The 22,739-nt window shown below is 49.1% G+C and overlaps 1 protein-coding gene across 1 annotated transcript in view; it reads left to right on the top strand.

Annotated features, from left to right (window-relative positions):
- LOC144828452 (ranBP-type and C3HC4-type zinc finger-containing protein 1-like) overlaps nt 1-22,500 on the top strand; it is a 540,072-nt gene extending 517,572 nt beyond the window's left edge. The window contains exon 14 of the mRNA XM_078686629.1: nt 20,119-22,500. Coding sequence (XP_078542755.1) covers nt 20,119-20,199 — 81 coding nt within the window. The 3' untranslated portion in view covers nt 20,200-22,500. The remainder of the gene's footprint in view (nt 1-20,118) is intronic.
- Nucleotides 22,501-22,739: the final 239 nt, after the last annotated feature.

Below are 22,739 nucleotides of genomic sequence, written 5' to 3'. Positions count from 1 at the left end.
TCCCCTTCATCCGTTACCCGCTCCGGTGGGGGGAAGCGTTCAATTTTTTCTGGCAGAGTGGAGAAAAATTACTCAGGACAAGTGGGTGCTGAATATTGTTTGCAATGGATACAGTCTTCGGTTCACCAGCCCTCCTCCATTGATTCCTCCGGTCAGCTCGCAGTATCAACTGCGCGAGCTCCAGGCGGAGGCCGATATCCTGTTAAGGAAAAGGGCGATAGAAGACGTACCTCTGTCTCAAAGAGGAAGAGGTCTGTACTCCCGGTTCCTTCTGGTCCGCAAAAAGGACAAAAACGAGTTCAGGCCCGTTCTGGACTTGCGACGGGCGAACAAATGGATTCGCAGAGAGAAGTTTTGCATGCTGTCGTTGCATCAGATTTATCCTCAGTTGCAACAGGGAGACTGGCTATGTGCAATAGACCTACAGGATGCGTACTTCCATGTGCCCATTGCACACAAACACAGGAAGTTCCTGCGATTTCAAGTCGGTGCCAATCACTATCAGTACACAGTACTTCCGTTCGGGCTGAAGTCTGCACCCAGGACTTTCTCGAAGTGCATGGCAGTGGTAGCGGCACACCTGAGGAAGAACAAGGTGTTTGTCTACCCGTACCTGGATGATTGGTTGATCAAGGCCTCCTCCTTCTCGGAAGCTCAAGCGCACTTCCAGAAGACGTGCGTTCTTTTGAACAAGCTGAGGTTGCACATCAACATGTCCAAGTCTGTCCCGACTCCGGTCCAGTGCATTCAGTACTTGGGGGCCACCATCGATACGAGGTCAGCAAGCGTGTCTCCTTCGGAGGAGCGACGATTATCACTTCTTCGGAAGGCTCAGGCTCTTATGACCACTCCTTCTACAACAGTGAGGACGGTGTCTTCTCTACTGGCATCGATGGCCTCTTGTATCTTCCTGACGCCACATGCGCGGCTGCACATGAGACCGCTGCAGGAGTGCTTGGAGGATCAGTGGGACTAGAGGAGAGGATCTTGGGACGACAAGATACGACTGTCTCTGCATGCTCTTCAGTCTCTGAAGTGGTGGTGTTCAGCGGAGAATCTCCTCAGAGGGTTTCTCTTCCACAAGGACATTCCCACTCAGACTATTGTGACGGATGCTTCTCTCCAGGGCTGGGGAGCGCACTCTGGAGACTTACAGATTCAAGGGACGTGGTCCCCGACGGAGTCCACGTACCACATCAATCTCCTGGAACTCAGAGCTGTTCACTTGGCACTGAAGGCCTTTCGACCGTCCTTCCAGACCAACTCTTTGCTTGTACAGACGGACAATACGACCACGATGTATTAACTCAACAAGCAGGGGGGCTCGAGATCACGCATCCTGTCGCAGGAGGCGCAGGCGATCTGGCACTGGCTTCTGGCCCGAGGACTGACGATAACGGCCACCCATCTGCCAGGTGTGCAGAATGTTCAGGCAGACGCACTGAGCAGACTGATTCAGGAAAACCACGAATGGGTCATAAACGACGAAGTACTGGGAGAAGTCTTCGCAAGCTGGGGAACTCCAGACGTAGATCTGTTCGCCACCGCAGAAAACAGCAAATGCCGAGACTTCGCCTCCGGGTACTACCAGCCAGGGACACTGGGGAATGCGTTATGGATCAACTGGTCGAACAGCTTTCTGTACGCTTTTCCACCCATTCCCCTGATTCCGACGGTTCTCATCAAGCTGTCCCAGTCCAGGGCGAGGATGATACTGATTGCCCCTGAATGGCCCAAGCAGTGGTGGTTCACGGACCTGCTTCACCGGTCTCTCCTTCCTCACATGAAGTTGCCCTGCAGGCCGGACCTTCTCACGAAGTTCGGGGGGCTGATGTTGCACCCCAACCTCTCGTCTTTGAGTTTGGCGGCATGGCTCCTGAGATAGTGCAATATGGCCATCTTAATCTCCCAGAAGATTGCATGGACATACTGAAGGAGGCTAAGAGACCTTCCACTAGGACTTCTTATGCTTACAAGTGGAAGAGGTTTTGTATCTGGTGCAAGTCCAAGAACTATGACCCCACGACATGTAAGGAAGATGTCATCCTTCCATACCTTCTACATCTGGCGCAGTCTGGCCTTAATGTCCATTCCATTAAGGTCCATCTGGCTGCATTGACTGCCTACAGGAAATGCCCTTCACAGACTTCCTTCTTCTAGATCCCTGTGATCAAAGACTTTTTGGAAGGTTTGAAGAAAGTGTTTCCTCCTGTCAGGCGTCCTTCGCCTTCATGGGAACTGAATGTGGTGCTGTCCAGGTTGATGAAGGAGCCTTTTGAACCTATTCATAAGGCTTCGTTGCAGCACCTGTCCTGGAAGGCGGCGTTCCTCGTGGCCATTACATCGGCCCGCAGGGTGAGTGAAATTCAGGCTTTGTGTTGCCAAGAACCTTATACTGTATTTCATGCTGCTAAGGTTGTTATGCGTACTCACCCTAAGTTTCTTCCCAAGGTTATTTCTGATTTTCATGTCAACCAGACTATAACTTTGCCTACGTTCTTTCAGAATCCTTCATCTCCAGCGGAAAGGTCTTTACATTCCCTGGATGTTCGGAGAGTGTTGAAATTTTATCTGGATAAAACCAAAGATATTCGTAGGTCGGACCAATTGTTTATCAATTATGGATCAGTCAGGACAGGTCTCGCTACCTCTAAGCAGTCCATCTCGAGGTGGATTGTGTCCTGCATACAATTGTGTTACCAAAAAGCTAATAAGACCTTAGGGGGTAAACCTAAGGCTCATTCCACCAGGGGCAAAGCTGCCACGACTGCTTTGCTCCGTAATGTTCCAATTGCAGAAATCTGCAAGACGGCCACTTGGAAGTCGGTTCATACCTTTGCTAAGCATTACTGTCTGGACACTGATGCCAGAGCAGACGCTCAGGTTGGGCAGGCTTCGCTGCGAAATCTGTTCGCACAATAGTTTCTCCACCACCGCTTTGGTGTGGAGATGGGCTTGCCATTCTATTCACTAGATTATGACTATACACGGAGATCCCCTACTACAGACGGAGTTTCTGTCCTGTAACTCCAGTTCTGTAGTAGGGGTATCTCTGGATGGCGAAGATGATGATATTTAAATTCAATAGAAGATACGATGTTCTGAACAAAGGTAACTACAATTACCATGATCCTTTGGGGCGATCCCGCTGATGAGTGAGCGGTGTGCGAGCCCATCTTATTTGGTATCTCTGTTATAGTCATAAGCGCCCGCCCTCCTCCCTGGTGGAGAGAGATATTCATGTATGGAATGCTATAGGTCTGGCGTGTTACGCCTTCAAAAAGAACTGAAAGTAAAAGGGACCTGCAGTGCATTCTGGGATACTGTGAAGTTCTGGAAAGTTCTCTTAAAGGCACAGTATCCTGTTCTGAGCCACATAATGGCAGCCTATGGGGCTTGTCTGTCCCGATCCTCCTCTCTATCATTCCAGAGGGTTTTTGCTGCTGAATCAAGGGAAATCTGTACAGGCTTTGCTGTTTTGTGGATTTTTTTGGTGGAATTTCTAGTTGAAGTACTGGACAGTGTAGCCTGTGTTATAGGCTGCATTATCTGTCTTTAATTGTCTCTTAAGTGTCTGTGCAGGTGTGCATTTTTCGACACTTGAAGAGATTATTTTTGATTGCTCCGGGGTCCACGCACATGGGCAGGACTATTCACTAGATTATGACTACAACAGAGATACCCCTACTACAGAACTGGAGTTACAGGACAGAAAGTACTCCTTATATTGCGTTGTAATGGCATGCGTTGTAGTGACAGGCGTTGTAGTGACATGTGATGTAATAGCCGCGTTGTAATGGCATGCGATGTAAAGGATGTTGCGTTGTAATGACTTCGTTGTTAAGATAGTGTGATGTAATCAAATTGGATCCCCCTTGAACACAGAAAGACCGCCACTCACGCCCTGGTCACCAGCAGACTTGACTATGGCAACGCACTCTACGCCGGAATAAACGAAAACCTCACCCGCAAGCTACAGAACATCCAGAACGCCACCGTAAGACTGGTCCTCAACCTGCCAAGACACTGCCACATCTCCGAGCACCTGCACACACTCCACTGGCTCTCCAGGCTAGAGTCACCTTCAAGATGCTCACCCACGCACACAAGGCCCTCCACGACACCGGACCAGCATACCTGAACACCCGACCCAATTTCCACGCACCCCAAAGGACCCTACAATCGGCCCAGCTCTCCTACGCCGTGGTCCCCGCGCACCAGAAAGACCAGATCGGGAGGCCGCTCCTTCTCCTTCCTCGCAGCCAGAGCCTAGAATGCCCTTCCACTCCACCTCCGATAGACAACATCGCTTCAGGTCTTCGCAAGAAACCACAAAACCTGGCTCTTCGACCGACCCCCTCCTTGATGGACTGAAACCTGCTCCCCCCCAACCCCCAGCTCCATGAGACCCTTACGGGTGAGTAGTCACGCTTAACAAACGCTTGATTGATTGATGTAATGACTGCGTTGTAAAGGTTGTTTCCCAGATATTCACTAGATAGTACTGCCTAAAGTCAGATAATCAGGCAGAAGCCAACATAGGGTAGGATACGCTTGGGAATCTTTTCAAATTATTTCAATGTCAATAAACACTACTTCTGACTGCAAGTATTTAATAGTTATTTCTTCTATAACAGCTGCTATATACATAAAATTGTGCTTGCTACTCTGTTCTAGCGTTTGGGTATCAATGAAGATCCTACAATGCAGAAGAAAAGGTTATGTACCTGTAGTCCTGTTTCTACATAGTGGGATCTTCATTGTATTCATAAGCGACCTCCCTGGCTATTTTTCTTAGTATTCCTATTTATAGAGAGGGGGGACACTAGGAGCTGATTATTAGGTCCAGTGACCATTGCCCCCGAAAAGTAACTAGTACACAAAGGGAGTCACTGTTCCTTGTAGAGGATGAAAGAGGAAGAAACGTTTTTTTCGTGTGCTACTCTGTGGAGGAAAGTATATCCTCATTATAATGCCCTCACACACCCCGAAGGATGTCATACTTCATCATTTGGGCTTTGACTCTATAAAAAGGCTCATTCATAAGGTAAGTACATGAACCATAGCTCTCTAGGTAGACTCTTGAAAAACCAAAGGATGAGACTTTTACATGTTTGGTTTTTTTTGCAGAATTTTATATAGCGCGAACTAGACCCGAACCGAATCAGGTATCAGAGCGCTTTACATATTTTTCCAGTTACGTTACATTTTACGTTTCCAGTTACTTTCATTTTAGGCACGGGGAGATTAAGTGATTTGCCCAGAATCACAGGAGGTTTTGGCGTCGTTACCGAGACTCGAACCCAGATCCGAGGTCGAGCGCCCTAGCCATTAGGCCAACTCCACGTGTGACAACCTACACACCACAATCAAATCAAATAATGAAAATCCTACTAAAACACTGGAACATCCTGCACGTAGGAGGGATGCAACTGTAACGCCCAAGATTTGCTTTCAGACGTACACAGAAAATTAAAGACATGGTCGTGCACACAAGGCCACAGGGTAAACAACTGGACAATCAAAGGACACTGTGGGACCTCCCAAAAGTCAAAGGGCATTATCCATGTGGAACCTGCAATATTTGCCTCCTAACAACACATGCCACAACTCTACAACTAAACAACCAGGAGTGGACACAGAAGAAACAATCAAACTGTAATACTAAAAACTGTGTGTACATGGTAAAATGTCCTGGCAACCTCCTCTATATAGGAATGACAACCAGAGCCGTGAGGACGAGAGTGAACGAACACAGAAGTAATATACAGTGCAAGAAAAACACCATTAAAATGAGCAGACACTACATTGAAACAGTACATACACCAGATCAAATGACCTGGACTGTCATAGAGTCCAATCCTTCATGGTCTAATAGTACACTATATAAAAAAGAACAACGATGGGTCTACCGCCTACGGACAAATACCCATGGTCTAAACGTTGAAATACCGTGGATTGAGGTACTGTAGCATAATGACCACCTCACCATCAACCTCTTCTCATCCCAATTCTGAAAACAAAGTAACCAAAGTGATGTGTAAACTATAGAGACACACAAAACACACATATGTCGTTTTTTCAGAATACAGGCCACCTCAGACACTCCGTTTGAGGACAAAACCATGTCAGTTGAATATTAGAAATGGAGCTTCACTATTCACATAAAGTGAAAAATAACATATCACGATACCACTCAAAGATGGCGCCCATGGTCAAACAATCAATCTACCAACTACACCACTCAAAGATGGCGCATGTGCCCTATAAACCTATCTGCTTAGATCTACTAGTAAATTTTTACCTGCATCACCAACATCACACTTAGAAAAATAAAGAATTCATTATAGGACACTCGCTGGTAACAATAGCTTGATAACAATAAGTATCAAGAACTATGTCTGCTCAAACACCCGATTACAAGATGGCGCCCACGCATCACGTCACAAACTCTCCCATTAGCATGTTATTAACTCACTGATTGACAACACACCTCCGTTATATAAGGGATAGAGGACAACCTTCACATTACCGGCGGAGACAGGGAGAGGCACGCAGGTGGATCAGCCCTGCTACTACGGGAGAACCTTAGATAAAATAGAAAGGGTAAACCCTTTCAGTATGAGAGGCAACATCTCTCTGGCTTTATTAGCACCTAGCCTTTAAACAATTGGTTCTTAAAAACGAAGCCTCATTGATACATGTACTGTTTTTTTATGTGTCTAATCTGCTAAAATGCGAGTAAGGTCTGGTTTTATGCATAGTTCATTGACCCACTTAGAACCTTTTTGACCTGATAAGTGGGGCACTATGAAGCCACATACGTCTACGCAGAGCACTCTGCTGTTCCCCACAGGCCTCCAAGGACGCTACTCCCTTCTACAAACAAGGTGGCACTGGTTAGTTCAGGCCACCACTGATGCTAAAATTGACCACTCCTTTGGTCCTGAAGAAGCGCTTTGGATCTCCTTCTGAGGCCACATACAGTGTGAAACATGTTGAGTGTTAAATATGTCCATTAGGGACATATACCCAGGTACAAAGGGACATAATATCCCCTAGAGCAGCACTACACACTTTGTTATATCAATGACAGAGGTATCACCCTAATAAATAGTACCCATTCTCCCTCCAGTCATTTTTTTAACACACCACTTTAGATTTCACTGCCACTTACACCCACGCACCCAAATGGCTTCTCATCAAAAGATCTCGATAAAGAGACCCTTCGGGGGACACGTAGGGCATTGTAGTGCTGGATCGACGAGGAGCAAAGCCCAAATGATGAAGCATGACATCCTTCAAGGTGTGTGAGGGCATTATGATTAGGACACACTGTCCCCCACAGATAGGGTAGCACACAAAAAAAGTTTCATCCTCTACAAGGAACAGTGACTCCCTTTGTGTACTATTTTTCTTAATGAACCCCGAAACCGGTCCTAGGATGCTTGTTTCCAGCCCAGGGAGGACCTCCCTTGACAGTTCGGGCTGGACTGTTCCCATGAGGCTGACTGATTTGCATATGGCCAGGTCTAAACTGGGGTGGCATGGTGAGCAAAAGAATGATGGATGTAACCCAGATCTCTTGACTGGGGGTGAATGTTTTGATTTGTTCTGCATTCCGTCCATCAATTGTCTGTCTTTTGCTATTTTTCTTAGTAGGCATTAAGAGAGCCTTATTTTACATTCAATCCTTAAAAAAGAACTAATTCTGGGAGAGTGCAATCTTTGAGACAGACTCCTTTTTCTTTGCCTGCCCTGTAAGTTCTGGACACTTTTATACTCTCATGTAACACTACTAATATGTCTTCCTTTTTAGATGCTGCAATGCAGTTCTTTTGAACCAATAGAACAATTCTGATTCACATTGGTGAAAACATTATGCCTTTGATAGGCTTCCGTTGCATATTTCCATTATTGCATCTATGGACAAAGACTCTATTAACTACTATTTCAATAGAAGAAAACTATGCAAAAAGGCGGCACAACCTCTCTAACGGTGATCAGCACATCACCAATCCCTTTATCAACTCCAGTCATCAAATGCATTAGCCCAAAGACGCTGTCTTTTTGACAATTTTCAATAATGTGTTTCAGGGTCTCTCTTCCAACTTACAAGACCCACATATCCTAGAGGTCATCAGACCCAATTTTGCTATCTTTATAAGCGTTTATTAGTCTTAAAAGGTAAGTTTTGCTGATGAAAATGTAAGTTACAATCAAATTTGTCCTTGGAAATATTACTGTATGACACAACCCTTATGAAGTCAGTGTTGGACGAGGATAACTCCACTCATCATGCTTGTCACAGATTCTTCATGACCACTTTATCCATCTCCGGGTGTGATCCAGCAAAGAAACCAAGAACCTTAGAAAAGAGGAACCAGTTATTCTTTACAAACATAAACAACACCTCACCAACACTGGCCTCTTCCCAGCTACATATACATGATTGGATCTAGAAGTGATTGCAAATTGTACTTAGCCTTTAATGTTTAAGATCACCAAAGGAGCTCATACAGCAGGTACACTACATCCTTTATCAGGAGAGTTCTAGTTTAAAATGCCAACGCATCTAGTAGTTTATCATCAATTTGTGCTTGATACCACCATAACGCAGACTAGGCAAAGGCATAAAAATGCCCACCTCTGTCTCTCTAAAGTCTCTCCCAGACAACACATGTGAACTTCACAGACTGAGGAAAGGGTTGGATATTATGTTTTATTTCTGTATTAAGTAGTGAAACTAATGGGAGTGGAGATCCAACTTAAACATTTGCGGCATTATCCTGAAAGCCAATAAGCGGATTTTGCACAAGAAACACTTTGAGGCTTTTCAGTGAGTATTATTATACTATTTTACTTGCTGTTCTGTGACGCACCCCATATTGGACACGTAGTTTTCCTCTTTGCCTGAAAGAAAATCCTTATTCACTCCATTCCACTTTCAGCTCATCTTCTCAATAGAGGCGTGTTGGAAATAGGATCCCCGGCTGGCCAGGGCTTTCGCCAAAGTCAGTCAGAGACCACCACACCCAAGTCAGGGCAAGGGAGTTACACGCCAAGATAACCCCTACTCCCCCTCTAGGTAACGTGGCGCGAGCAGCAAGGCTAAACTTGGAGGCGATGTAAGTTAAGTATTTGCGCACGCACCCCAGCAACAACCACCAAAGGCCCACCACAAAGGAAACTCCACACAAGGTTATATAAAAATAGCCTTTGTATTATCATAAATATACATCAGATAAAACACACATCTTGTTACATTGTGCCAACAGGCACGGGCGGAATTTACAAGGGATATTGCACAGGACAGGGCCACTTGGACCACTGTCAGGGGTATCAGCACTTCTAGAAATAATACTTTCAGAAATAGCACTTTAGAAAGTAAAATCAGTGTAGCACACAATATGAAAATAGAGCACACAACCAGTAATCACTGGTAACAGGACCTCACTAGCACCACCTGTACTAGGGAGAAAAACAACCACCTACATGTCACACTACCTGTAGGGGTGTAAAAACAAAACACATGATGCATTACAATACATTCAGAGGTGTAAAATCAATAACAATTGCGCCAAACTCACAAGTCACCACCTGTGACTGTCCCTGTGTCCCAATGTCAGGGCCTAAACGTCGCAGTTGCCCACAAAGTGCTGGGCAACTGGTGCAGGGAAAGTTAGGGCAACGTTGGAGCCTCTCTGGGCTCAAGAACCACCACTGTGGCACTGTGGGGCCTCACTGGGCTCCAGACAAGAAATGGCGCCCTGAGCCTCGCTCAGGCACTTCTTTCCAGAACCACTGCCCCAGAGCCTCTCTGGGCTCCTCAACAAATAGCGCCTGGAGCCTCTCGGGCTCGTAAATCAAATGTAGGCTGGAGCCTCTCTCAAGCTCGTCACGCAAAAGGGCTGGAGCCTCTCTGGGCTCCTACACGAGGGGATGGCACCCTCAGAGCCTCTCTGGGCTCAACGAACAAAATGGCCCCCAGGAGCCTCTCCGGGCTCCTCAACAATGATGCGGGCGTCAGGGCCCCTCGCGGGGGACCCTCGAACACGTGGGGGCGCTTGGAGTCCCCCCTCTGGGGACTCAGGACGAGAAATGCCCCCTAAGAGCCTCTCTGGCTCTAAACACAAGGGCGCGAGGTCGCGCTGCTGAGGGGGGCAGGGGGGGGGGGGGCGGACACCGACAACGTGTCCCGGCGCCCCTCCCCTCGCTTCTGGCAACACTCACCGGCTCTGGGCTGCAGGGCGGCTCCTCTCGCCGCGGGGCTCCTTTCCCCTCGTCCCGGGGCTCTCCTCTCCACTCGGGGAGCCTCGGGGACCCGGCCGGCAGCTTCTCCCTCCCCGGCTCGGCTGAGGAGGCGGGACTTCCGGTCGGCCTTTCCTGGGCCGCGCTGGGATTGGCCGGGCCGCTTACCACTTCCGGGTCGCCGCGGGCAGCGCGGCGGCTCGCTTCTTAGGCAGGCAGGCGGCTTCCCAGGATCCGAGGAGTGGGCTCCCTCGTGAATCCAATAAAAACGGGCAAACAAAGCGGCAATGAGCGGGGTGGCACCCGCGCCGTCAAACCGCCACACAGGGCGATCAGATGCCGGGTGGGCGCCGGCTGTGCTCTCACAGCGCTCGCAGCGCTAGGGCCAAAATAAAGCGCTTCCAAGCGCTATGCAGGGATTCCAGCGCTCCCCAGCGCTGAAGGGCAGAGAGCAGCGCTCTCAGGCTGCAGGCAAAGAATCCTCAGTGCTCCCCAGCACTGGAGGACAGGACAAGGCTCCAGCAGGGGCTGGAGGCAGGCAGGGGGGGGCAAGGCTGGGCCAGAGCCAGCACACTGGGTCTCCAGGCAGGGAGACACCCCAAGTGGCGGTCCTCCTGGCCCCAGCAGCAGCAACAGCCCCCTCTGGCAGGATCCAAAAGCAGAACATTTTCTAAGGGGACACAGCCCCTTCTTATACTAACAAATCCTTTGTTTCAAGGTGCAGGGTGGGGGGAAAACCAGTTTCAGCTGGCTTTGGAGCACTCTTAATGGCCCAACCACCCATCTCATTCACTGGGGAGGCTAGGGTCGTTAGACACACCACAGGGGGGCGGAGCCAGCATTGTGTGGGGAAAACCCAGCCCATCCAGGACACAGGTACACTCCTCCCACACATCACTCATGCTAATCTCCCACTCACCACCGGGCAAACCCATCTAGACTTCCTGGAGCCTGGCATGCCAGCCAGCTCCAGCCAATCACTCTCCAGCACCCTCACAGCACACGCACATCAATGTCCAGAAGTAGCACTTCCCTTCTAGACACATACATGCCGCATATACCATCTCGCAGCATTCACTCTCACGAGTTTACACATACTAAACTCGAGCCTGCACTCCCCATGCATCAGGAACTACTAGGGACACACACATTCCCCATGCATTCCTATGGGAGGGCAGGCCAGCCATGCTACACGCACGCACTTTCACTCTGGGACCCAGGGAAAAGTGCGCAGAGACCCAAAATCACTGACACAGGGTCACACATAAAGCAAAAAGTTCAGGGGTGAACCAGCCCTGCGGGCCAAGTCCAACATAACCCCCTTCCAGCCAAAACGCAGGGGAGAACAATCACCACCGTGATGGACTTCCCTGCTTGGGGCGATAGAACACGGACGCGGGCCCGCCACTGCCGGGACACCCTCCTGTTCTATGCCACGGTGAACCCCTAGGGTTCCTTCTAAAGCTACTGTAAGGACCAACTGGGCTACCCCACTGGTACTCCTCAGCTGTCCGCGGCCAGGACCAGGCCCAAGGCCACCCAGGTGCCACTGGTTCCTGCCTACTCATGAAGTGGGGGGTAGTAACCCCAGGCCCATAGTAGCCATTCTCCACTCCTCCTGTCTGCAAGACAGGGCTAGACTGCCACTGGTTCTCCATCCTAGGGTCTACAACCTCAGGTGGACCAGGAGTCTCAGGGAAGGCTCTCCTCCCCTTACCTCTTCTTTTAGGGTTCCTCCTCCCCGTGCGAGGGGGACACCTAGAACGCCATTCCAACCTAGGGTTTAACCCCTCAGGTTGCACCGGGGTCAGAGGTGGGCTCTCCCACCCTCTGCACCCCCTTCCAGAGGTCTGCCCTCTCCCAACTGGAGAAGTTCCTCTGGAAGAAGAACCGGTCAGGACACTGGTTACAGTCGTCCTACCCTTCAGATCAGGCTGATCCTGAACCTGGCCATCCAACCTCCGGTCTAAAACCTTTGGTGGAACAATTGCCTGGCACTCCAGGACTTCTGGGGACTCACACACAATCCCCCTGAGGCTAACAACTGACACATCTGTTGTGTGACTGTCTGTCTGGCGCAGATCTCCCACCCTCTGTCCACCTGACAGTGCGTGACGATCCCCCAGACCAGAAGTGGTGCCACCCGGGTCCCTCCAAGAAGATCTAGCCCAACTGGCTAGTCTCTGGTCCACTGGTGCATCCACTGGGAAACTCATCCCCCAATCACTCCTCACGCTGGACTCCTGTACCCTCCCTACCGGAGCGGTACTGCCAGCCTCTAGAACCACAGGAGCTCTGGTTACAGACGCTCCAGGTCCTCTACTCACTAGGAGATCCTCCTCAAATGGGCTAACAGGACAGCCTAGGTCCCCAACCTGGTGTTCCCTCAAGAAACCACCCAGGTTCTGAGACAGGGCTTCGGGCCTCTGGGGGCTCTCAGCCACCCACTGACTCCTGCTCCACTGAGCCAGGCAGTCAGCCCCTACACCCTTCTCACTATACTGGGACCTAGCTGGGCTACACTGAGCCTCTTCCACCACGCTGGGCTGGAAGATACCTGAACCACTTCTTTTGGAGTCACTCCCTAATGACTCTACAGAACCCCTGGTACCTTCTCAGCGGTCTGCTTCCTCTGCCAGCTCACATGGTTCAGACAATCCACACCCTAACAGGTGTTGGCGCAACCCTGGTGAACAACAACTGAGCAACTGCTCTCTGAGAAACATATCGAACAATAGGTCCCAATCACATTTCGTGGGCTCCCGTACCCAATCACACAGGGCTCCACAACAGTCATCCTCAAAGCCTTCCCAAGACTGATGAGACGGTTTCCTAAGGTTCCTAAACCTCAACCTATTCTCCTCCTCTGGGGAAACAGGAACCATACTCTGGGAACTGGGACTTTCTAGACTGAGATTTAAATAGCTGCCACCACTGGACTCAACCCTCCCTGGGGGATCCAGAAAATTAAGACTGCGCTCAGGGGATAACCTACACTGTAGGGCTATCTTCTCCCTGGCCAAGGCCCTCTCAGCCTCTGCAGTCCACTCATTCACACCCAGCTGCGCCATCTCTCTGGCATACTCTAACCGGAGCTTCTCCATGGCCAGCTGGTGCTCCCTCTCTTCTCTCCTATCCACCCACTCCTCTGGGGACAGGGAAAGGGATGGGGTGCTACATCTGACACTGGACCCAGCAAGGGACTCCCTATCTAGGGGGTACTCACTCTCTGCTGGCGCCCATCCACTGTCACACTCACTCTCCACATCAGACTCTTCAGGGCTCCCCTCAGACCCACCACCCTCATGGTGTGCGGCCCGGGCCCTCTCTCTCTCACTGTGCTCACGCTCCCAGTCACTCTTCTGCCACAGGATCAGGTTATCCCTAAGCTTGGACTGGGGGTCTGACTCACTCACTGGGATGTCTCTCTCCTCACAAAACCGTACCAACTCATGCACACTGTACTTAAACAGGCCACAAAGGTTAAAAGGAGATTCCATCTTGACAGGATGTTCACAGACACGTGCAACACAAGGGATCTAGCAATCTGAAGTAGGAGTACACAAATCCAAAACTTCCACACTCTCCTTAAAAAAAGAACTCACTCATGCGTCCAGGGAAACACACCATTCATCCACACACACCCTCCCCTCGGATCGGTAAGGCAGTTTCTACCACCCCTGACTTCTCAACCTGACCAAAGTGACACAGGTACCAAACTCTGGAAGCAGGGCGGGGGACAAATGCACTGAACACAATTATAAAATGACAATCTTCAGGAGAAGAAACAATGGAATTTTACCAACAACAATAATCCCCAAAATGTGGTTATCTAAAAATGTAGAGCTTTGAAGTGCGGCCAGCCGCTACTGTGGTACAACGCAAACACAAATCCTTATCCTCACCGCTTGCCGCCAATGTTGGAAATGGGATCCCCGGCTGGCCAGGGCTTTCGCCAAAGTCAGTCAGAGACCACCACACCCAAGTCAGGGCAAGGGAGTTACACGCCAAGATAACCCCTACTCACCCTCTAGGTAACGTGGCGCGAGCAGCAAGGCTAAACTTGGAGGCGATGTAAGTTAAGTATTTGCGCACGCACCCCAGTAACAACCACCAAAGGCCCACCACAAAGGAAACTCCACACAAGGTTATATAAAAATAGCCTTTGTATTATCATAAATATACATCAGATAAAACACACATCTTGTTACACTGTGCCAACAGGCACAGGCGGAATTTACAAGGGATATTGCACAGGACAGGGCCACTTGGACCACTGTCAGGGGTATCAGCACTTCTAGAAATAATACTTTCAGAAATAGCACTTTAGAAAGTAAAATCAGTGTAGCACACAATATGAAAATAGAGCACAAAACCAGTAATCACTGGTAACAGGACCTCACTAGCACCACCTGTACTAGGGAGAAAAACAACCACCTACATGTCACACTACCTGTAGGGGTGTAAAAACAAAACACATGATGCATTACAATACATTCAGAGGTGTAAAATCAATAACAATTGCGCCAAACTCACAAGTCACCACCTGTGACTGTCCCTGTGTCCCAATGTCAGGGCCTAAACGTCGCAGTTGCCCACAAAGTGCTGGGCAACTGGTGCAGGGAAAGTTAGGGCAATGTTGGAGCCTCTCTGGGCTCAAGAACCACCACTGTGGCACTGTGGGGCCTCACTGGGCTCCAGACAAGAAATGGCGCCCTGAGCCTCGCTCAGGCACTTCTTTCCAGAACCACTGCCCCAGAGCCTCTCTGGGCTCCTCAACAAATAGCGCCTGGAGCCTCTCAGGCTCGTAAATCAAATGTAGGCTGGAGCCTCTCTCAAGCTCGTCACGCAAAAGGGCTGGAGCCTCTCTGGGCTCCTACACGAGGGGATGGCACCCTCAGAGCCTCTCTGGGCTCAACGAACAAAATGGCCCCCAGGAGCCTCTCCGGGCTCCTCAACAATGATGCGGGCGTCAGGGCCCCTCGCGGGGGACCCTCGAACACGTGGGGGCGCTTGGAGTCCCCCCTCTGGGGACTCAGGACGAGAAATGCCCCCTAAGAGCCTCTCTGGCTCTAAACACAAGGGCGCGAGGTCGCGCTGCTGAGGGGGGCAGGGGGGGGGGGGCGGACACCGACAACGTGTCCCGGCGCCCCTCCCCTCGCTTCTGGCAACACTCACCGGCTCTGGGCTGCAGGGCGGCTCCTCTCGCCGCGGGGCTCCTTTCCCCTCGTCCCGGGGCTCTCCTCTCCACTCGGGGAGCCTCGGGGACCCGGCCGGCAGCTTCTCCCTCCCCGGCTCGGCTGAGGAGGCGGGACTTCCGGTCGGCCTTTCCTGGGCCGCGCTGGGATTGGCCGGGCCGCTTACCACTTCCGGGTCGCCGCGGGCAGCGCGGCGGCTCGCTTCTTAGGCAGGCAGGCGGCTTCCCAGGATCCGAGGAGTGGGCTCCCTCGTGAATCCAATAAAAACGGGCAAACAAAGCGGCAATGAGCGGGGTGGCACCCGCGCCGTCAAACTGCCACACAGGGCGATCAGATGCCGGGTGGGCGCCGGCTGTGCTCTCACAGCGCTCGCAGCGCTAGGGCCAAAATAAAGCGCTTCCAAGCGCTATGCAGGGATTCCAGCGCTCCCCAGCGCTGAAGGGCAGAGAGCAGCGCTCTCAGGCTGCAGGCAAAGAATCCTCAGTGCTCCCCAGCACTGGAGGACAGGACAAGGCTCCAGCAGGGGCTGGAGGCAGGCAGGGGGGGGCAAGGCTGGGCCAGAGCCAGCACACTGGGTCTCCAGGCAGGGAGACACCCCAAGTGGCGGTCCTCCTGGCCCCAGCAGCAGCAACAGCCCCCTCTGGCAGGATCCAAAAGCAGAACATTTTCCAAGGGGACACAGCCCCTTCTTATACTAACAAATCCTTTGTTTCAAGGTGCAGGGTGGGGGGAAAACCAGTTTCAGCTGGCTTTGGAGCACTCTTAATGGCCCAACCACCCATCTCATTCACTGGGGAGGCTAGGGTCGTTAGACACACCACAGGGGGGCGGAGCCAGCATTGTGTGGGGAAAACCCAGCCCATCCAGGACACAGGTACACTCCTCCCACACATCACTCATGCTAATCTCCCACTCACCACCGGGCAAACCCATCTAGACTTCCTGGAGCCTGGCATGCCAGCCAGCTCCAGCCAATCACTCTCCAGCACCCTCACAGCACACGCACATCAATGTCCAGAAGTAGCACTTCCCTTCTAGACACATACATGCCGCATATACCATCTCGCAGCATTCACTCTCACGAGTTTACACATACTAAACTCGAGCCTGCACTCCCCATGCATCAGGAACTACTAGGGACACACACATTCCCCATGCATTCCTATGGGAGGGCAGGCCAGCCATGCTACACGCACGCACTTTCACTCTGGGACCCAGGGAAAAGTGCGCAGAGACCCAAAATCACTGACACAGGGTCACACATAAAGCAAAAAGTTCAGGGGTGAACCAGCCCTGCGGGCCAAGTCCAACAAGGCGCAAGGTTGTTTTACAAGAAACACAATTTAATTACATTCAGTAATCCCCATAAATGTATGGTTATGCGCCCAGCCACTTAAAATCCCCTTGAGTACTATATCTAAATTCAGATTAATCATGGACGCATATTTCTTTAGTCCCCAAACATTAAGTGCCATTTAATTGGCTAAGTAGTTTGTTTAAGTTACTTTACACAATAACTTTTATATGTAAATTTTCCGCGCAGAAATGGCCCCATATTTTATAATTGATTAAACCAAAGGGCAACCAAATGTTTCTGGGATTGAAATATAAATCAGCATTTCATTTGCTTGAAGCTCTATACTCTTAAATGCCAATTTAAATGCCCTTTTATCTGTATTTTCTATCTGGAATATGGGTTAGGCTTAGTTTTGGCAAAAAAGGTGTATTCAGTCTGCAGAAAGCAGATGTTGGTTTCTACCCACATGATGTCTGGATGCGTTGTTTAGAGTCTAAGCATAACTCAAAGTCATGTGACAGATGCTCTGTTATGCACCTGAAGGCCATCAGGGGGCACACGATAAAGCTGTATATCGACAAGCGTAAGAAATGAGGAAGGTCATGGTCCAAGCCCTGGGTCTGTTCCTGCTCCAGGTCATGGCTCTAGTCCCTGGTTTCCTCAGTCGTGTTCGACCCTTAAGTAGGTAGCGACCTTCAAGGAGGTCATACTGCAACTCTTCGGATGATTCCGGGTTCCCTCAGGGGCATCTGTTGGGACCCCCAGTAGAACTGACCTAGTTGGGCCCCCTCAGAGCCCCAGCCAGTGCTGGACCATACCTCCACACCTGCGCCACCACCCCGATATTAGCAATGGCGAGAGGCACCAAATCGAGATCAAGACCCAACCCCAATGCCTTTTTTGGATCCAAAGTCAACTTCGGCCCAAGCTCAGCAGTGTCTCATTTTGAAATATCTAAGGTGAAAACTTTAGTATTGGAGGACTTCTAGTCAGTGCCACTAGCGCAACACCAGGACCAGAGGCTAGTGACTTTATTTCAACCTGATTCAGACATTGTCTAAGGGATACAGAATGTTCCTCATGATGAAGATGACTACAATAAACAAATAATTTATTCTTACCTCATTACACAGACGCAGGTATGTATTTAGACTTGCACAATGAATGTGGCTTTGACACTTCTCCTGCAGCAGAATGGACTCCCCAAGGTGGGCTCCTATAGAGGAGAATGCTTCTTTTCCCTTGGTATTCCGCCTAGCCAAAGAGGATTTGGATCTTCAATTTTTTCTAGGAAAAATCAAGGCTAATCTACAAACTGATATCTTGCAGCCTGGGCCTGTGTCTTCACAACATGTTCTGCCCTTTAATGATGCTCTAATAGAGACCTTGACAGCTGCCTGTTATAGGCTGTTATTGGCTCCCCTACCAAGGTGCCCTGTAGCGAGGCATCGTAGCCTGCTCCTGGGGACCCAGTGTTTCTGACTCAGCCCCGAGTCATGAGAGGTTGGTGGTTTGGCTTCCACCATCATGATCAACTGTAAAGTGTTTCCCTCGGCAAGATTTTTTCCTATTGCCAGAAGCAGCCCTTTCCACAGCCTGTACGGTCCTTTCCTGGCACCAGAGTTGGTGGTGGCAAAGGCCATAGCAGGGGTAGGAATCCTCCTCCTTTTTGTTGGCAACCGGAACTGCATCCAAGCCACTCTGATTTCCCCTCCCATAATCATGGTGACCCGGTATGGGCGCTATACAGTTTAATCTGCCCTTTCAGGTGACCAATTACCTCAGACCAGTAGGTGCTCCTTATTATGCCCGCTCCCCCTCCTGTTCCTCATTTTGTTTAGATAGAACATGCCTCTATCCTTGCTCTGGAGGTTCGGTCTCTGTTGGTATTCATCTGTGCTAAGAAAGAGCAATTCAGAAATTAACATTGTCCAGGTGGATCATCCAGTGCATAAAATGTGTTTTGCTCTGGCCAGGAAGGAAGTTTCTGTGCGCATCTGGGCTTATTCCACCAGGGCCATGACTGCCTTATGGGGTTTGCGCAAGACATCTGTGAGGATGTCACGCGGTTGTTCATTAACACCTACACCAGCCATTACTCTGTTCATGTCTGCAGCAAGGCCATTTTGCCTGATGGTCCTGCAGGACTTCCTGGTGTATGCCCACTCCTCAGACCCTCTACCTTTTGGGTGGTACTACTTTACTATCTATTCAAAAGGGAAACAAATCTGAACAGCATGTTACTAACCTTCTGTAACTCTCTCTAACTGCAGATTTCTCATTGCCCTCCTCTCCATTCTGTGGAGTAGACTTTTATGGTTATAAAAAGGTCCCAAGTTAGGTTTTGTACTCTTTTATGTTTGCAATCTGTCATGGCTGATCTCCGTCAGAGGGATGCGGAAGTGTTTCAAAATAAAACTGACATCGACAAGTGCGGGTGGGACCTATATACAGGTCTGTGCCATCACTTCCGGAGCAGGTGAGAAGCTGCTGTGGAGTCTGATGCGATGGTGCCATCTACCGGTGTCGAGAACATTACTAAATAAATCTCCAGATCCAGTCTGGCACCTGGGAATATTCTGCAGGTGAGGAATCTGTGGTTAAGTAGAGTAGCCACCATAAAGAGTGTAACTGAAGGTAAGTATATTGTTGTTTAAGGTTATCTTATGGTCCTTGTGTGGAAAACTTGATGGATCTCCAAATCGGTTTTTTTAAGCAAATCTGTTAAGGCCATCTTGATCAAAATATGAAACAGTACAATTGATCTGTGAAAGTTGTAGTGAGTCCTTGTATCATGCTGCTTATCTCAGTGACAACCAAGTTCTCCCCCTGTGGAATTTTCTTTAGCCGACCAAATGAAAACAGCGTGCAAAGTGTTCCATTGTCCAGATACATTGACATAAATGTGTGAACTTTTGATTATAAAATTAGTAGGACCAAAAAAGACCTGCTTGCATTTGAAGGTATGGAGCCCTTCTCCTGACAGTAGCTGAAACAGATACTCACTGTCTGATGCTATGTAGTTTGGACATATTATAGCCCAGTCTAATTAGTGACTGGAAGGTTGCCTGTCCTCCAGTCCTTTCGATACATGGACAGTCTCCTGGGGAATTTGCTGTCCCCTTAATGTGAGTGCCCGGGTGTCCCATGTTCTCATTCTAACTTGCAATCTGCTTTGAGACATCCTAAGGCAGGAATTACTTCCATGGGGAATGTATTGTAAGAACTAGAGCTAGCGAGCAGACAACTAGAGTAAATGTTGTTATAAAGTTTTATGTGCCTTCATTCAAGATAATGTGTGCTTATAATGCATAAATGAGACCTTCATCAGTTAAGAGTCTAATTTAATTATTCTCAACTTCCTACCAACAGGGCCCTGGAGATGTCAGCGGAGGTTGTCGTTGTAACGTCAATGGGAGGAGATGCCACCCTCAGTGCCAGAACTGCCACTGATTTTGCTTCACTGCTACCAATTATACATTTCAATTTTTTAAAAATTGCACTCACTGGTAGGAAATTGCGTTTTTGAGAAGCATTTGGAAAAGAAGACAATTACTTTTGCAACTTTAGATGACAGCGTAATATACCACCAGCTGATGAGCGCAGCCATGGTATAGTCCGGATATCAAGCCTGCGGTGTCCAGTAGTCGTTTAGGTGGCCCTGTGGAAGAGCCAGGTTTATAAATGAATCTCTGTCAATGGTGGGGCACAGGAAGCCCTGCGGAGGGGCAAGCACACCTGGAATAGCAAAACAAATGGACTCGGATGCAGTCACTGATGTTCTATATAGCCACGTGGAGGGGCTTTCATTCCCACAATGCATATACAGCCAATGTATGTCCAGAACTCCTCATACTAAAGGCTGAATGAAAGCTCACATAGCTGGTATCTGAAGTTCACTGTGAAACTTTGTAGCCCCAAAGAGTGGGCGGAGATGCCTAGGAGTCATGAATCCATCAAAATCCCGTCTAGCTCCATCGAGGCGCTGCCACATTGACCGCTGCATAAGTAATGTGCCTCATCTTAAACACCTACTCATTGATAATGCCCGTGGAGGGGCTGCAATTGTCCCCCAAACTTCACATCACATCTCCTGCAACTATCTGGACTCCGCGCAGCCCCGTGGAGGGTGCTGCTGCATGGACAAAGTTGTGACTATTTTCATGAAGCCACTCATTGGAACCTTCCTAGACCATGCATCAAGTCAGGTCTTAGGAACCTTCTTAGACTGTCGTCTCACCGAATCATGGTCTTCCTACTGAGAAGTGGATGGAGCCACCATCTATGACCACCAGATGCCCCACAACCATTCGGTCCCAGGGCATGTATTGTTGATCACAAATGAAAGAGGCACTCAAAGCTCTTTGTAAGTTCTAACAACTGCCATATCTTCTGTACACATTGCTTGCTGGTAGTGCTAGAACCATATGGAGCTCTACAGAAGGACTCAAGCTGGCTCATGTATAGCACATCATGCCCCCCACATCAGTGGAGCAACAGCCTGCTTGGATATTTGCTGTGCACAGAGAACAATCCCAGCATGCAGCCCTGAATGCGGCAAGCACTTCCTCAGGACTTGTACTGCACTTCTGTTACAGCCCTCAGTGTTCCATGCGGTCCTGTGGAAGGGCTCTCAAGCTAGGATCCAGCTCTACAAGGGCAGCGTGACCTGTAGTTATGTGATTCTTGTGCTTATTCAAGTGATTTCTTAGTGACAACCCCCAGTATTTGGACAAAGCATTTTAAATAACGTTTTTACTTTTATGATTCTTTTGTAAAGATACATATGATTCTTAGTGCCAGGGTGGGCAGAAGAGGGTGCTAGAGCCTTGTTGACTTGTCCGAGGATGCCCATTTTCTGCTCTAATGAAACTGAAGAGCTCAGTCGTCAGATGGTTTTTAAATTGCTTCAGAGATCATAACGACATATGTGTAATTAAGAAAAGGCATCCCATGCAGTAGTTGGTGCAGTGCGTGATGCAAAGTGGTGTAAATTCAATCTGCTTGCCACTGGCTGTGATAGGTCAAGGGATGTGTCCCCCACCACCCCACACCTGGCCACTCTGAAAACCTGCCAAATTATAAGAATCAATGCATTTCTTCAAGCTGTGGTTTTACAGGCAATAGCTCGGTCCTGAGCAAGGCTAGAGTCGCACTGTGGAATGTGTCTGAAGTCCTGTGTCAAGAGCTTGGACATCTAATTGTGTTGCCAGATCCTATGCAATCTTATTCTGCAGCCTTAGTGGGTAAAATGCTGAGACTCAGAGGCATTTCTGGCCTTTCTAGCTCTCTCTGCTTTTCAGATATATTGCCAACGTGCTAAAAAAAAGTCCAGTAATTTCTTTTCTGTTTCCCCGCCTAACCTCTGTCTGGAACCTTAGTGTAACTTATGCACCTATAAATTGTCATTAATATTTAGTGAACGGAAATGCACATTACACATGCATTGCATGCCTGTTATAATATCTACTGGCTGTGTTATAGTACCAATTCCCCTATTGACCATATTGTGTGGTCTAGGGCAAAGCATTTTATCTATAGAAAAAGGAGCAGTATTAGCTCTAGATGGTCGCACTGGTGTTAGTACTTCAATGCAAAGAGCTAGCGCTCAACCTCTTGATCCCACTGCTCAGGAAGCCCCAAAAATGAACATCAAAAGACGGAACACTCAATACGTTTAAGAAATTAACAGAAAGTTCAATGATTCAAATGGTTATCATAGCTGGATAGACATATAATTGTTTCTTCTTCTCAGTCCATCATGAAGCATGAGCCATAATAAGGTATCTAAAATAGTGTTATTTATATTCATCAAACATCGCACTCCAGCCCAACCGATGCGTTTCCTCCTGAGGAGGACTTCATCAGGGCTTGTCAAGTGCCATGTTGTTTTTATCTATACTACTATTATAAAGAGAGAACACAAACCTTTGAGCCAGGTAAACTCAGGAACCACAGCGCCAATCCACACACCCGATACATCGTTGAAAATG

This window comes from Lissotriton helveticus, chromosome 4_1 (assembly GCF_964261635.1).
Source record: "Lissotriton helveticus chromosome 4_1, aLisHel1.1, whole genome shotgun sequence".
Classification (NCBI taxonomy): domain Eukaryota; kingdom Metazoa; phylum Chordata; class Amphibia; order Caudata; family Salamandridae; genus Lissotriton; species Lissotriton helveticus.
The sequence above is the reverse complement of the archived record's forward strand: the minus strand, read 5'-3'. Positions and strand labels throughout refer to the sequence as shown.